General features: G+C 44.3%; 1 protein-coding gene and 4 non-coding genes across 5 annotated transcripts; all 5 read right to left on the bottom strand.

The window, feature by feature from the left end:
• Positions 1 to 211: 211 nt before the first annotated feature.
• On the bottom strand, positions 212 to 296 carry LOC112061692 (small nucleolar RNA SNORD100). The gene has a single exon (XR_002890351.1). It is a non-coding gene; the product is annotated as a small nucleolar RNA SNORD100 (small nucleolar RNA).
• Positions 297 to 508: 212 nt separating this feature from the next.
• On the bottom strand, positions 509 to 6,243 carry RPS12 (ribosomal protein S12). Its single transcript, XM_005280296.5, has 6 exons — positions 5,317 to 6,243; positions 5,145 to 5,190; positions 4,610 to 4,726; positions 2,266 to 2,368; positions 1,952 to 2,053; positions 509 to 598 (listed from the first exon to the last, which is right to left on the bottom strand). Exons 2-6 carry the CDS (start codon positions 5,156 to 5,158, stop codon positions 536 to 538), a joined length of 399 nt encoding a protein of 132 aa, XP_005280353.2. The 5' UTR covers positions 5,159 to 5,190; positions 5,317 to 6,243; the 3' UTR covers positions 509 to 535.
• On the bottom strand, positions 1,408 to 1,541 carry LOC112061685 (small nucleolar RNA SNORA33). The gene has a single exon (XR_002890349.1). It is a non-coding gene; the product is annotated as a small nucleolar RNA SNORA33 (small nucleolar RNA).
• LOC112061688 (small nucleolar RNA SNORD100) lies at positions 2,119 to 2,207 on the bottom strand. Its single transcript, XR_002890350.1, has one exon. It is a non-coding gene; the product is annotated as a small nucleolar RNA SNORD100 (small nucleolar RNA).
• On the bottom strand, positions 3,753 to 3,827 carry LOC112061659 (small nucleolar RNA SNORD101). Its single transcript, XR_002890339.1, has one exon. It is a non-coding gene; the product is annotated as a small nucleolar RNA SNORD101 (small nucleolar RNA).
• Positions 6,244 to 15,436: the final 9,193 nt, after the last annotated feature.

Below are 15,436 nucleotides of genomic sequence, written 5' to 3'. Positions count from 1 at the left end.
AAGAAAGCAAAATCCAGAGCTCCCAAAGGTTGGGGTGAAATTTACTTATATTCAGCCCATTATAAAAACGTATTTGAGCTGAATCTCTAATTCAAACCTGAATTTCCTTTAGGACTGTGTAGTTAAGTTTTCAAAAGATAGGAAAACACTTAAAATGTATCCAGTGTTAATTAAAAAGTATCAAAAAAAGCTAGTTTTAAAGAATTTTTGCTGCATCTCAGAAGATTTGGGTAACAATTCAGGCATCTTTCCTCACTTGTTTCAGTAGAGGGAGCCACATTTTCATCACAGATGCCGCAATACTGCAATAGAGGTTCTCAATCCCCCCCCAAAACGAAATTAGGCTCTCTCTACAATCAATAGCAAGAGTTTGCTTAATTAAGTGGATATAGTTGAATGAATGATAAATTACCCTCAAAAGACCTAAGATGAAAAGAGGGGTTAGAAATGTACTTTTTGAGCTTGAAAGATCATGATAGATGCCACCCATCAAAAACAGACAACTTAGTCAGGCTTGACAAAATTTATTTTTCATTCATTTCTTGCACTTGAAGTATTCTTCGATTACATCTTTGGCCTGAGATTCCTTGCCATAGTCCTATAATACAAAAAAGAGTAAATTAATGGACTACAGACATCTTTGGAAATTAATATATCTTTGTTCAGAGTAAGCTACAGGCTAAATTAATTATAATATATTTTTGTTTGGCTATGTTGGGGTAAACTTTAGTGGAAGATATTCAAATAGATTCAGCAGTTCAAAATACAGGCACACAAACTTTATTCTTCAAGTATGATGTACATTATGTATATACTTGTTCATGTACACACCCTCATGTCAGCAGTAACAACCAGAAACTCTCGGTGTTCACTTTAGCCTCCTTAATATGCTAATAAGTTGCACACACCTCATCTACTTCCCACTGTTTGAAGAAACTAAGCTGTGCAGAAGTTGGGATAAAAGGTATCCAGTGATAAACATGTATACTAACTGCTAGATTCTTCCTTATATACACACAGTATTTTTGAAAGACTGTTCCCATCCTTGACTCCCCTCAAACACACCAATAATCCCCTGTACTTTGACAAAAACAATGGTGTGTTCAAAAGCAGTGTGCTTCTACCATCTCTTTGTTGCGCTCCTTGAGCAACCACAAGTGGATTGCACTTTCCCAGATACTCTGCTACTCTTCCAAAATACCCTTCAATGTCCCTACAATGTATCTGAGTGCCCCGAGACTTAAGGGAACCTAATGGTAAAATGTAGGCAAGTATACCTAATTGTTGTGATAACATGGAATCTGTGGGAAAGCTTTAACAGTCATAGGAAACCCATTTATTAAAATCCAGAACAATGACATAAATATGAAAATAATCTGAGTAACCATTAGTGTTGTCCACTATGGAAGATGTTGCCATTTTCAGGGACCTCAAGGACTAGCAAGTCTTTAAGGCTCGTACCATGGCTTTGTTATTGCCAGCACCATCCTAATGATTTCTGCAGAACATTTTCAAGTTAAGCAGACATAATTTACTGGCATTTAGTTATTTGTTAAAATAGAACCAGACCTCTTCCAATAAAGGGTAATATTAAATTTGTTTTAAGGCTAACACATTAATGTTTTCTATCAATTCTGTACTCAAATTTCTAGTTATGCATTATAAAATAATCAGCAACAAAAGAAAAAATGTTAGACTGAGCTGGACTAAAAAACTGTTTGTTGCTAAACTATTTGTTGCTAAAAATACCACTAAAGTTAATTATAAATAAGAATGTTAACTCATGTATGCCTATTTTTTTCAATACAGGAAGCAATTTTTTTTTCTGGAACAGAGAATTGGCACTGAATTTACAAAGTGGAAATATTTTTCTATTTAAAATTATATTCTAGGTTTATTACTTTTTTTTTGGAAACTGAGGAAACAAATGGAAAAAAACTTGTCATCTTACTTTGACAACCACACAACTGCAGCCCACTACTTTGCGGGGTTTTCCTTCTCTGTCGATTTTGCAGAGACCTACCCACTCACCCAGTTTCTTGTTGTCATCAACCTGTTAAAGACATTAGTATGTTAGAACTGCACTTTCCTTGATGCAATCAGAATAAGATCAAAGCTGCTGTAGACTCAGAAACATTGGGTAACGTTTGTGGCTGCTTTCCTCACAAATATCAGTAGAGGGAGCCAAACTATCATCATTGTACAGCTCTAACAGGATTCTGAAGAATACAGCTCTAAATTTGTAACTTAAGTTTCAATACTCACTTTTATCAAGTTGATCTGGTGTTCTGCACAAAGGGCTTCAACCAACTTTACGTACATGGGTTCGTCGCAGTTTGAAGCAAGAACACAAAGGTGGGCTTGGCGTCTAATATAAAGAACATTTATACACAAGTTACACAAGTTATTCCAAAGTCAATAGATTTTCATTAGTAATTAAGCCATGAACTAAAATACAATATTCAATGTCTATTTGCCTGCAATGAACCACTTTTTGTAAAACCTATCTGATCCCACCAATATGTTGAGATTCAGTTTACAAGAGAATAAAATACTTTTAATCAAGCTTTAGAAGGTTTTACTGCATCAATATCAGAGTTCATGGTTTAACTGACAAGAATCCCCTTCAGTTTTGAAAACAATCTCAAAAACCATTGATTACATGGAACCGCTGCCCTTGATTTAATGTAGTGTAGTGTAGTTAGATCCCAGTATCTGCAAATGACTGCATATAGGCACACCTCCATATTACAACAAGCAGTCAACTGCAAGAGTGAGGCCTTCACGGTGTAGTTCAAATGACAGCAATCCATTAGCACAACTAGGATTGTGAAGTAAAAATTTATGTCCACTAGTTATATTTGACATTTAAATTATAAACTCTTCAAGGCAGGGATCTTGTCTGCCTGTCTGCACAGCAGCTATCATGACAGGACCTCAAGTTTAATTAGGGCCTCTGTACACTATTGCTATACATACTTTTTTGGATAGATTGAAGAGGAAGATGAGCATAAGGGAGACCTGAAAGAAGGCAGTTACAGGAGCCCAGGCAAGGAAAAAAAAAACAACAGTGGCACAAGCCATGAATTTTATATCTTTACTTTATGCATTTTGACCGTTAAGATGACTAGAGTTGTTTGAACTTTGTATGCAATTTTACCCCCCCCTCCCACCCAGGGCAATTGGAATGGAGTTATTGTAGTTGTTCACAATCTCTCAAGTAAAAGTTCTATGAATAACATATTGGATAAAGGTGGGGGAGGGCACCACTGAAAAAGAATGGGGTCTGACTGAGGATCCACCTGAATCATGGGCATGGGTTTGGCACTGATCTCTCCTGATCCCCCTCGTGCAAGAATTGGAATCAGGGGCATCAGTCATTACGCCCAGAACTGATTACAACCATGATGCTACTTCATTTATTGCATCAAGCACCACACATCTGATTATCTGAAGAGATGAATACAGCTAAAAACAGGCTCTTAGTATTGTACTTAACACACTTTAAAAGAATCCACCTATTAAATATCACTACTAACTGTGGTCCTGTGCTAATACCCCTCCATCCCCCACCCAGCCTACAACAAATAAAGTTTTACATATAGGCAGCTCAAAAAGCAATGTCTCTTTAGGCAATATAATTGTATTTCCTAAAGTATGTTTCAGGCAGTTGACTGTACATAGTCTATGTCTTTTTCCTTTCTCGCCCCTGTTTTTATATTATATTTCAGTCTATTCCCTTAAACTTACAGGTTTGTCAGACTACTTTTATCACTCATAAAAAGAGTGAAGGGGTATCCGACATTTTTGAGAGTCATCATTCAAACACTGTAGTTTTATTGGAGTTTTGAAAGCTATTATATACCTAAACCTAAAAAGGTTATTCACATATGCATCTCTATCTTACTTTGCCACTAAGTGTGTGCTCTGAGACCAACTCACATACCACATTTGGTAACAGACACATAATAAGTTTCAGCTTTATGTTCTGTTTTATAAGATTTTATTTGCAATATATTATACAGAAGTTCGTCGAATGAAACCAGAAAATAAATTAAAGGTTACCAAAAAACTGAAAACAAGTTTTCCCAAATAGACCTATTCTCAATGAGATCTTGAGAAGATTTTTATCCCCAGTTAAAGGCACACTATTAAGTTTAGTAGACCCCAAATCTCAAACTGTCTATAAACAACTCTATCAGCTCTCCAAAACAAGGGCCATACTAGTAAAACGACATTTAAAGTAGAGACTCAAGCAAACTACACGCAGACTAAGATTTCCTAAACTCCAATCATGTTGCGTGTGCTATCCCACAACTGTTCATGAAAGCAATTTTTGCTTGGGTGCACTCAGTTACATGATGCAACTACATAACACAAGCACAGGAAACCCAGCATCTTGGGACCATTACCTGTAATTTGAGGGTTTACATTTTACATATGACAGAAGGACTGATAGTCTCCTCGTTAGTGGGACCAGATTACAAGTGGAAACCTTTTCATGCTAATATATATCCAAATACCTATACAAATCTGGTACTGCACCTACATTAACAAATATTTAAACAGATTTGCTCATTACAATACATAGCCCCAAAATAAGACTTACTTGTCCAAGGCTTTGGCAGCTTCACGAATACCACGAGCTAAGCCATCGTGGATGAGTGCGGTCTTCAGCACTTCTTGCAGGGCGGTGTTAACATCCATTACACCTCCAGCAACAATGCTAAACAATTGAACACAGACATAACTCCGCGCTCACCTGCCAGCCTCCCGCTTTAGGACCCCGGAGACCTTCCCTGCAAACACCGGGGCAATAACACACCGGAGGTGGGGTGCGCAGGTCCACACAACCCTGCTGCACAGCCCGGCTTCCCCCGCTGCAGGTGAAGCCCCCGACCCGGAGATCCCGCCGCCCATTCCTCCCACCCGGCTCCGAACACGCGGCGAGGCCGCGCAGGCCTGGGCCGGGCCAGGAGCGCTCAGCGCCCGGCGGAGCCACAGGCGGCAGCACGTGGCGCGCGCGGGGCCCGGCATCGGCCACGCGCGACCGCGCCCCCCTCCCAGGGCGCCCGAGCGGAGGTACTGGGACCCGGCGCCCTTCCCCCCACCCCCCAGTCTGCGCCCCCGGCCCCGGCTCTCACCCTTCCTCGGCCATGGTCGGTGGGGGTCGCTCCCGCCCGGGATTTGCTGAAACACAAGCGGCAGAACGAGAAGGTTAGTGGCGGTGGCGGACGCAGCCCCGCCCCCCACAACCCCCCGCAGATGCCCCCGGGACGGGGGTTAAATTCGCGCCGCGGCCCGGTTCCCACTTACCCCGCAGCCTCTACGAGTCACCAGCGAAAGAGGGGGCGGGGCCCCGGCGGCGCCTTCTTAAGGGCGCGAGGACCCCGGCGCTGCCGCGCGCTCCCGGAAGAAGTGTCTTCGGAACTGCCTGATCCGCTCTCTGTCACCGACTCCCGTTCACAAGCGTTGCTGAGGAAAAAAACCCGCCCCCGCCCTCCTGTGGCTGTGACCCCTCCCCCCACAGAGCCGAGTGACGTGTTTCGGCCAGAACTTTTTGCCCCAGGAACATGCCGGGGCGGGTGGGAGCCTCTGGCGGAGCCGGGCCAAACCCCGCCGGTGGCGGGAACCCGCCTCGGAGAAGATGACCCCGGCCCGTCCGAGGGTTTCCCCACAGCCCTGCTGGATTCAGCGCCGCTCCGCCTTTGCTCTCTTGCTTCCCTCGTGGGAGCACAGTTGCCAGTTGTAACGCGGTAAATAAGCCCCCGACTTTCACAATAAGCCAAAAATGAAGCTAATCCCATTTCAAAACAAGCCAGTCCCTAAGAAGCCCAACACGATGTGACTGGATCCCCCAGCGTGCAGGCTGGGACTGTGGTGGACCCGCTGTGCACACCCCCGATTCTCTCCCCTGCTTGCCCCTTACCCCTGTTTGCTGGGAGCTGATAAAAAACAAACAAACAAAAAAAACCCAACAAGCTAAAAGCCAAAAACTAGGCAAAAGCAACTCAAGCCAATTAACCCAAAACCATGCCCAATTTCTGTGTTTTTTTCAACGGGTTTGGCATGTCTGCTTCTGGGATCTCCTGTGGTCCCAGCGCTCAGAGTTCCCCTTTCCTTCTGCACAAAGCCCTGCAGTTTGTCAGTTCTCCCATGGGCCAGCAAACTGGAAGAAGATCAGTGATTCACACAGCTCAACTCCCCTCCCCCCTCCCCCCATACACCTTTCCCTGACTATGTCTACACTACAGCTTATGTCAGCATAATTTATGGCTCTCATGGGTGCAAATAAGGCTGTGTCTACACTGCACAGTTTACAGTGGCACAGCCGTGCCGCTAAAGACTTACCGTTGTAAGGCACGCAGCATAGCCACTCTTTGTCGCCAGGAGAGAGCTCTCCTCACAACAAAACAAAACCACCCCCAACAAGGAGCAGTAGCTTCTTTTTCAGGAGAGTGTCTCCCACTGATGAAGCACTGTCCACTAACGATGAAAGTGCAGAGTAGACATAGCCTAAATGACCTCCCTGAGTGGCAGAGTTACACCAGCGTAACCGCTCGTGTGCACAGCATTATGTCGGCAGGAGAGCTTTTCCCACCGACATAGCTTCTGCCATTGGCAGAGTAGTTTTATTATGCTGAAGGGAGAGCTCTCTCCCATCGGCATAGAGTATCTTCACTGGATGCGCTACAGCGACACAGCTACATCAGTACAGCTGCGCCGTTGCAGTGCAGTACCATGTAAACATGCCCTAAGTGGCTGTAGCACCTGCAGCTACTGCTGACACAACGTGGTGAGAGCACACAGTGTCAGCCATGGCACCATTATGCTCTTGCCCAGCACTGAGCAAAATCAGCCCAAGGTGCTGCCTCTTTACAAAGTGATGAGCCTAGTTATTTGCTATTGTAAAGCCTCTCATTTCAAAGATTACACCAGGAATAAATTTGGCCCAATAGTATAACCCGGGGTCAGCAACCTCTAGCACGCGGTTCTCCAGGGTAAGCATCCTGGCGGGCTGGGCCAGTTTGTTTACCTGCCGCGTCCGCAGGTTCGGCCGATTGCAGCTCCCACTGGCCGCGGTTTGCCGCTCCAGGCTAATGGGCGCAGCGGGAAGCTGTGGCCCGCACATTCCTCGGCCCACGCCGCTTCCCCTGGTATACCCTGACCTCAGATTGTAAAATGTTAGTTGCAAGGACAATAGGGCTGGTCTAGACTTTAAAATTAGGTTGACTCAGGGTAGGTCTAAAACTCTAGAGCAGTGGCACAGCTGTGCGGCTCTAGTGCTTCATTGTAGATACTACCTACACTGATGGGAGGGGTAGCTAAAGGTGGTAGCTAGATTGATGGGAGAATTCTTCCATTGGCCTAGCACTGTCTACACCAGGGGTTAGGTAGGTATAGCTACGTCTCTGAGGCATGTGGATTTTTCACACCCCTGAGAGGCATAGCTAAACCAATGTAAGTTCCTAGTGTAGATCAGCCCTCTGGTCTGTTGCTCCAGGCCATGAAAAATTTTGCATCCGGAGCACCATAGTTAGGTTGACCTAACCTCCACTTTAGATGCAGCTAGGTTGATAGCATTCATCTGTTGACTTAGCTCCTGCCTCTCAAAGAGGTTAATTAATTACATTGATGGAAAACCCCCTTCTGTCACTGTAGGAAACATATACGCTATTATGTCACTATGTGGTACAGGTACATCCTGGCTCTGCCACTACCGTGGCTGCAGCGTAAGCAAGTCCCTGAGTGTTGTTACAGCACTTAGCACAATGGGGCCTAGATCTTGGTTTGAACCTGCAGGCACTATTGTAATGCAGGTATTAATAATAATTAAAAAAACATTGCAAGGCCAAAGTTTTTTGTATAAGATAACAAATAAATTGAGAGCCCAACAGCCTAAGATGAAATTCGACTATGATATGGGTATTGGGATGCAATTGTGGTTAAAGCAGGGGAGAGGGAGTCAGGCCATCTTGGTTCTGTTCCCAGTTGCTCCACCACAAACTCACTATGTGATCTGGTAAAAGTCACTTGTCATTTCTATGCTAGTAGTGCTTGCACTATGCCAAGTGTTTTTCACGCATATAGGAAGACACTTTCAGTCTTGAAGAATGTCTCAGTTTAACCAACAGTAAAATGAGACTAATACTTACAAATAAAGCAAGAACTACAGAACTATATTGTAACTTTGGGGTACATTTTCCATGGCACAAATTCATAGATTCATAGATTCTAGGACTGGAAGGGACCTTGAGAGGTCATCGAGTCCAGTCCCCTGCCCTCATGGCAGGACCAAATACTGTCTAAACCATCCCTGATAGACATTTATCTCATCTATTCTTAAATATCTCCAGAGATGGAGATTCTACAACTTCCCTAGACAATTTATTCCAGTGTTTAACCACCCTGATAAGATAAAATAAGTTCTTTGCCTTTGAAGATCTTCCCCTTTGTTTCAGTAACCAACTTTGACAATGACATATGGGTGTGAATTAATTCAGAAGTAAAAATAAGACTTTGGAGATTTAGCAACAATTCTTAAATACACATTTGTATGTCAGAAACCAGATACATTTCAAAAACATGACAACTACCCTAGGACCTACTATAAGAATTTCAGATATTCCCACATTAAAGGAATTGTTAACAAGATGCATTTAAACCGGAAACATCCCACACCTTGTGAATGTTACGTATCAGTATTCAGCATGTATATATATTCTTCTCCGCTGTGTCTGAAAAGATTTCTGAAGCCTATGAATGTGTTCAGAAAAGAGTCAAAGTAAAATACACACACTGGGAAATTCTGAGAATGAAAAAGCACAGAAACAAATCCAAAAAACAGATGTTTGGGGGGTGGAGGGAGGTAACAAAAGCTGATAGCAACAGCTTTGTAACTAAAGAAACCAAAATTAGAATGCTCCGTCCTTTTTATGCAATGTATCCCTCTATCACCTTGCTAGTACCCACATCATTGGTGGCATTTTACCCCACTCCTTTCCATCCAGGTTATCATGGGAGGCAACCAATAGTGGACCATGAGGTTCCTTACACCTCTATACAGGGAACTATAGAATGACATATGCAATATATATTCTATCCAGTAGGTGGAAGTATGCTCAGCCAAAAAGGTATGTATTAGATCAAACAATGAAAATAATAGAAGAACCAATGTATCATACATTTCTCCCCACCTTCGTCTAGCTACATTATAAACTCTTTGTTGCAGACTCTCTCTTCTTATGTGTATGTCCAGCACCTACCACCCTGGAGCCCTGATCTTAGTTGGAGTCTCCAGGCACTAAACAACAATTGTAATAATAAATAATGTGGAAGTATATGTGTTATTGCATGCTAGATATGTACACATAAATATACGTGTGTATCTGCATGTAGATACATGTGGGAGTCAGTTTCTACAGATTTATTTTTATAGGTATCTGGACAGGTGTGGATTTCTGTGGTTGTGCTCTATGGATTTGTATTTGGGCTTCAGGAGTGGGCCTTTAATGGACCCATTGCAGCTGTGATAATATGTGGTCCTAATTCCACACATAAAATTACAATAACTTTAGTGAGCAAAAAACATGAAGCTGGTTACGAAAAATGGGAAGAGGGGAGGGAAAGAATCATGAAAACCTTTGTGAAATTTCATTTTTTTAAATTACCCTTTTTGACTAAATTTGCTGCCAGCTCTAGTGTCCTGTAACAAATAAAACCTGAACTTAGCATAATACATCTGTCAAAACAATAAATTTGCCTGTTTGGGCCTTTCTGTGAAAACGAGCACTTGAAAGAGGGTGTAGGAGAGCAAGTGATGGAGGGAGGGGGGCTAGAGTGGGAGGGGGGCAGCCCCCAACCTTCACTAGCAGGACCAAGTACTGATTTTGCCCCAGATCCCTAAATGGCCCCCTCAAGGATTGAACTCACAATCCTGGGTTTAGCAGGCCAATGCTCAAACCAGCCAGTATGACACAGGCTCAGGGAGTGATGGGGGGAAGGAAGCTATGGGCTTAGGTTGGAAGATGCTTGCTGCAGATTTCAGCATAACGTACATTCAGCTTCTGATACTGTGCGTCACAGATGGTGACATGATACCTCACACACAAATGACAGAAATCCATTAATAACCCCCTTTGCATCTGTAGTGCTACCACCCTCTGCACCAATAGTGCATAAGTATAAGACAGTACCACTACTCCATACTAAATATCAGAGCCTGTGGACCAAAAAGATGGTCTCCTCTTCCAGTCCTCTGAGCACCCAAAACATCACCCCTAGAATACAGTTCTTGTTTCCTGGGCACAGAAAATACAGAAAACCTATTACTGTCTGAACTGTGAAAATTCTGTGTGGTTTGGACAACTGTAGGTCATCCTCACTTACTATACCTCAGTATTCTCTTTGGATTTTGGATCCTCTCCTTCTCTGTCTGATTTCAAGCATCTCTTATGTTCCTGAAGATGACCACATTTAAACCTGCTCCCCAACTAACGAGTCTGTTGTATACAGAAGCTGCCTACCCATCCTGGCTGATTGGGTGTGACCAAAGAACCCAACTGCTGAGGGGGTTATAGGAATATACCTGTTATGGACTGTACATTATAGCTCACCATAGAATGGTATGTGAGTCTTAAATGAAAGCCATTGTCATATGGGTCATTAGTATTCTTGGGAGATATATGTACAGACACTATGTAAAGAGTTATGTATACTGGAAATATATTTTAAAGTCAGTATCAAGGTAGATTGACAAAAAACTGTTTGTCAAACAAAGAGATGTGTAGTCATCTATCTGGCTGTTGAAATGTAAGTTAAGTATTGTCTCATTCACAATGGGTCACCCCTCACCCATCTAAACTGAATGCTGATGAAAGATTGTAAGAATTTCAGAAAGGAATTAACAGGTAGGGAAATCCAGTGGGGAAAGAAAACCTTATCTTGAGAAACACTTCAAAGGTTTGGTGGACTATGTTTGGGGAATAAAGAAGACACCCTGTCATCCTGCACCTAGGGAGTAAATGGACATTGTGTTTATATTTGTGAAAATGAGATCACAACTAGCCATGGTTGAAATACTGCAGAGGACATTAGGGGTGAGGTAAACTACTTTAGACAGGAAGTTATCCTGGTAAGTTTAATTTCTAGAAAGCATGTTATGATTTTCTTTTATATGTAATCTTATGTTTCCATTGTCTTATTCACTATCTCTCATATCTTTGGTAATAAACTTGTCCTTGATTTCACTAAAAATTATCTAAGTATTGTGCTAATAAGCAAGGTGATGATTCTGAGTTGAATAATACAAGTTGGTGAGTACACTGTAACCCTGGGGACAGCAGACCTGGTATTTCTGTGAGTGTTCAGTGGATGAGGGGCTGGACACTACCAGGGAACCCTTCCAAGGGCTTGGTTCTGGGGTGCATCTATTGTTAACTTGCAAACAAAGTAAGCGGTAGTAATGCTCAGCAGAGAGGCTTAGATGGCTAACAGACTGGTGGTGTCAAGGAGCTGACACCTGGTTAAGCACAAGCAAGTGCCTCTCTCACGCTTGAGGCAAGAGGGTAATGAAGTGACTCACTGTTCTGGATACCTCGAGAACCATCACACTGGGATTCCTATATAAAATTCCTATATAACAAATGTTCCTTTTCCAGTTTCTCTTTTTCCTCCTCCCCATTTTTAATAGTCTCCCCCACATTACCAGTGCTCATGTCCCCATCTGTATTGTCTGACTCCTGGCTATCAATGGTTCCTGCTTCCTCACCTTGACCCCTTCCCAATCATGTATCAATAAAGGACCAAGTCAGTCCTTCCCTCAAAAGTAGAAAGGCTTTCCATTCAAAATGGAGCTTTCATCAATCCTGCAAGATTGCTCAGAACTCTAACCTCCCTGGCTCAGGAAAGGAGGAAGGGTCTTTGAATAGCTGGGAATGACATCTTTCCCTACTGTTCCAGACCTCTGGGCACTGCCTTCAAACATGTCCACTTTTCCTACATATATTGCATCTAATGCAATCCTTGCGATCTCAATCTTGGGTGCATTAGAACCACTGCACGTGCACTTCCTCACCTCACAGCCCACACAAAAATGCTCTGTAGAGCCACAGGTAAAACAAATGCATGGCTGCCTGGGATACCTACAGCTCAGAACTTAAATAAAATATACTGTGGAGATGTTGCAACCCTGGAAAAGTTCAATGAGGCTGTGATAAATGAAGGGTGGGGGGAGGAGTAGCTCCCTTTTATGGACACCCAGCCAGCCAGTTAGCTATAAAATCCCTCTTGGTAGTTGTTCTCTACTTGCTTTACCTGTAAAGGGTTATAAAGTCTGACTACATGCATAGGTAAAAGGAAGTGAGTGGGCACCTGGCCAAAAGAGTCAATGGGAAGGCTAGAATTTTTTATAATCGAAACAAGACTCCCCTTTTGTCTGTCTGTGGTTGTTCTCTCTGGAGAGAAGACACAGAGCAGCAATGCTGTAAGAAGCTTGCGCCAGGTATGAAAAAATCATCAAATCATACCTAGAAACTACTTATTTGAAACCCCAGATATGTAAGTAGATCAGGAAATGTCTAGGAAGATGCAATTAGGTTTCTCTCTTTTATTTCTGTAAGGCTTGTGGACTCCTCTATGCTAACCCCAGGTGCTTTTGTTTTGCTTGTAACCTTTAAGCTGGACCTCAAGTAAGTTATTTTGATGCTTAATCCTTATAAGTGGTTCTTTTTAAAATCTAGCAATAGTCTGAGTTTTTAGATGTATTTTCTTTCTTTTTTGTTTTTAATAAAATTTACCTTTTTTAAGAACAAGAATGGATTTTGTGTCCTAAGAGGTTTGTACATATGTTGTTTAATTAGCTGGTGGCAACAGCTGATTTCCTTTGTTTTCTTTCTCAGCTCTTCCCCAGAGGGGGGGTGAAAGGGCTTGAGGGTACCCCACAGGAAGGAATTCCCAAGTGCTCCTTCCTGGGTTCAAAGGGTTGTTTTTTGTTTTGTTTTGTTTTGTTGCATTTGCGTGGTGGCAGCATCTACCCATCCAAGGTCAGAGAGAGAAGCTGTAACCTTGGAAGTTTAATACAAGCCTGGAGTGGCCAGTATTAATTTTTAGAATCCTTGCATGCCCCCCATCTTCTACACTCGCAGTGCCATAGGGGGGGAATCAGCCTTGACGGGGGCCTATAATTCACCATTCAAACCCTAAATCAATCATCAGCTTTAGTTGGAGGCTGTGCCACTTTAATGTAACATGGAATCCAGAGCAGAAGATCTGCTTCATGGATATTTTCATTGTGGAAGAAAGTAGTCACAGGTTTAATCAAGGTTGGGATAACAAAACAGTTACTCCCAATCCCTAATCCCCCTCCTCATTCCAAACTGCTCCGAGAAAAATCCACTAGACTATAAGAGTAAAAGTTGAAGCAGAATTCTCTGCTGCCCGGCAGATGTATCACAGCTTTCAGCTGTGCAAGAGGCAATCCTAACTCTTTGAACAGGAGTCCCAACAACAACATTTCTAATTGGACATTTGTCCCTGTTCCCTGTATACAGCGGTCAAATCATCTATCTCCGCTGAGGCATCCTAAGATAATTTTTCCATTATGAGGAATCTTGCCCAGAAGATCAATCCGGCCAGCTGTGACTGCTGCTAGGATTTCTTCCTAGGTGGCCCCTAAGAAGACCCATGGCTGGAAACAGACACCTCAGATCCTTCCTTATTGTCACCATTTCTCAGTTTCTAACTCCCAACAGGTTTTTGTGTTCTCTCATCAGCTCTGGGGTTTCCCTTTGTGTTGCTGGGATCCTCACGGTCAAGCAAAACAAAAAACCACCACTTCAGATTCTAAAAAAATGCCTCTTTTGGACCACTTTTCCCTCTAGTCCACTCATAGCCTTAATAATCCCCTGAGTGGAGTAAAGCAAATGGAGCTGCTGCAACAGAGGAGACCCCAATACTACCCCCATCTCCACTCACAGGGGAAGAGGAAGCCACATGTGTGGCTGCTAAACTGCCCTTTACCTCTACATTTCTGATACAGCCTGACTGTGTTAAAGTTCCACTGTATCCCTGCCCCTTCTCTAAATCCCATGCAGAATTTAAAATGGCGGTCACGCCCTGCAAACCATCTGCAAGAGTAAGGGGACCTAATCCACCCCCTCCATAGCCAAAGCTCCTTCTGGCAGCTGATCCCCAAGAGCAAGGAGCTTCAAAGCAAGCTCTCTTGCCATTTGAACATATACTCCTATTGCCAGTCTCTTCATCCTCCCCCTCCGTGCAGATCCCAAGTCAGTTTCCCCAGCTACACGTACCTTTGGCCTGGGGACACAACCCTCCCAGGCACCACAGGAATAAGGCTTATAACAGGGGTCGGCAATCTCTGGCACGTGGCTCGCCAGGGTAAGCACCCTGGCGGGCTGGGCCAGTTTGTTTACCTGCCGTGTCTGCTGGTTCAGCCAATCTCGGCTCCCACTGGCCGCGGTTTGCCGTCCCAGGCCAATGGGGGCTGTGGGAAGCAGCACAGGACAAGGAATGTGCTGGCCGCCGCTTCCCGGCATCCCCATTGGCCTGGAGCAGCGAACCGCAGCCAGTGGGAGCCGTGCTCGGCCGAACCTGTGGACATGGCAAGTGAACAAACTAGCCCGTCCCGCCAGGGTCTTACCCTGGCGAGCCGCGTGCCAGAGCTTGCCAAGCCCTGGCTTATAACATCAGCTGATCGCACCACATAGATCCACTGATCTGTTCACAGTGATTTCTGCATCACTCTCCACATACACAGACGTTTATGCCATCCCATCCAGAGAACCAGGGCCGGATTAACTTTTTGTGGGCCCGGCGCCAAACATATTTGTGGGCCCCCATTGGGGAAATAGGGCATGTGATGGGGGGCGGTCCGCAGAGTGAGGGGCCGGTTGGGGGCAATGAGATGCAGCGCAGCAGGAGTGGCCCCACTCAGCCCAGCACAAGGGCACTATTTACAAACCCCAAACTGCTAGATGCACACTGGCCCGCCCAGCCCTGCGCTGCCAGCGTGCCCCTTCCACACTGCCCCCCATGCCCAGTGCCCTGCCCTTATGCCAGTACCCCCTCACCCAGAGACTTCCCCCACAGCTCCCTATGCCCAGCACCCCCTGCCTAGAGACCCCTCCCACTGACATTCCACCACAACTACACGGCACCCTGCACACCATACCCCCTGCCCAGCTCCCCCACCCACAGATCCACGATTGTCCAGCACCCCCTTCCCAGTCCCACCATCACAGCTGCACAGCGCCCCATATTCCTGAGGGAATTCTGCATCAAATTCTGTGCATAATATTTTAAAATTCTGATTTTTTTTTATAATAAATACATGTGGAAGCTCCACCATGGCAGTGGGGAGCACAGGCCACTGACTGCATGGAGGTGGGAGAATACTCTGCAGCCTTCCCCCTCCCCT

This window comes from Chrysemys picta, chromosome 3 (genome assembly GCF_011386835.1).
Source record: "Chrysemys picta bellii isolate R12L10 chromosome 3, ASM1138683v2, whole genome shotgun sequence".
NCBI classification, from domain to species: Eukaryota; Metazoa; Chordata; order Testudines; family Emydidae; genus Chrysemys; species Chrysemys picta.
This window is presented reverse-complemented; position numbering and strand designations above follow the sequence as displayed.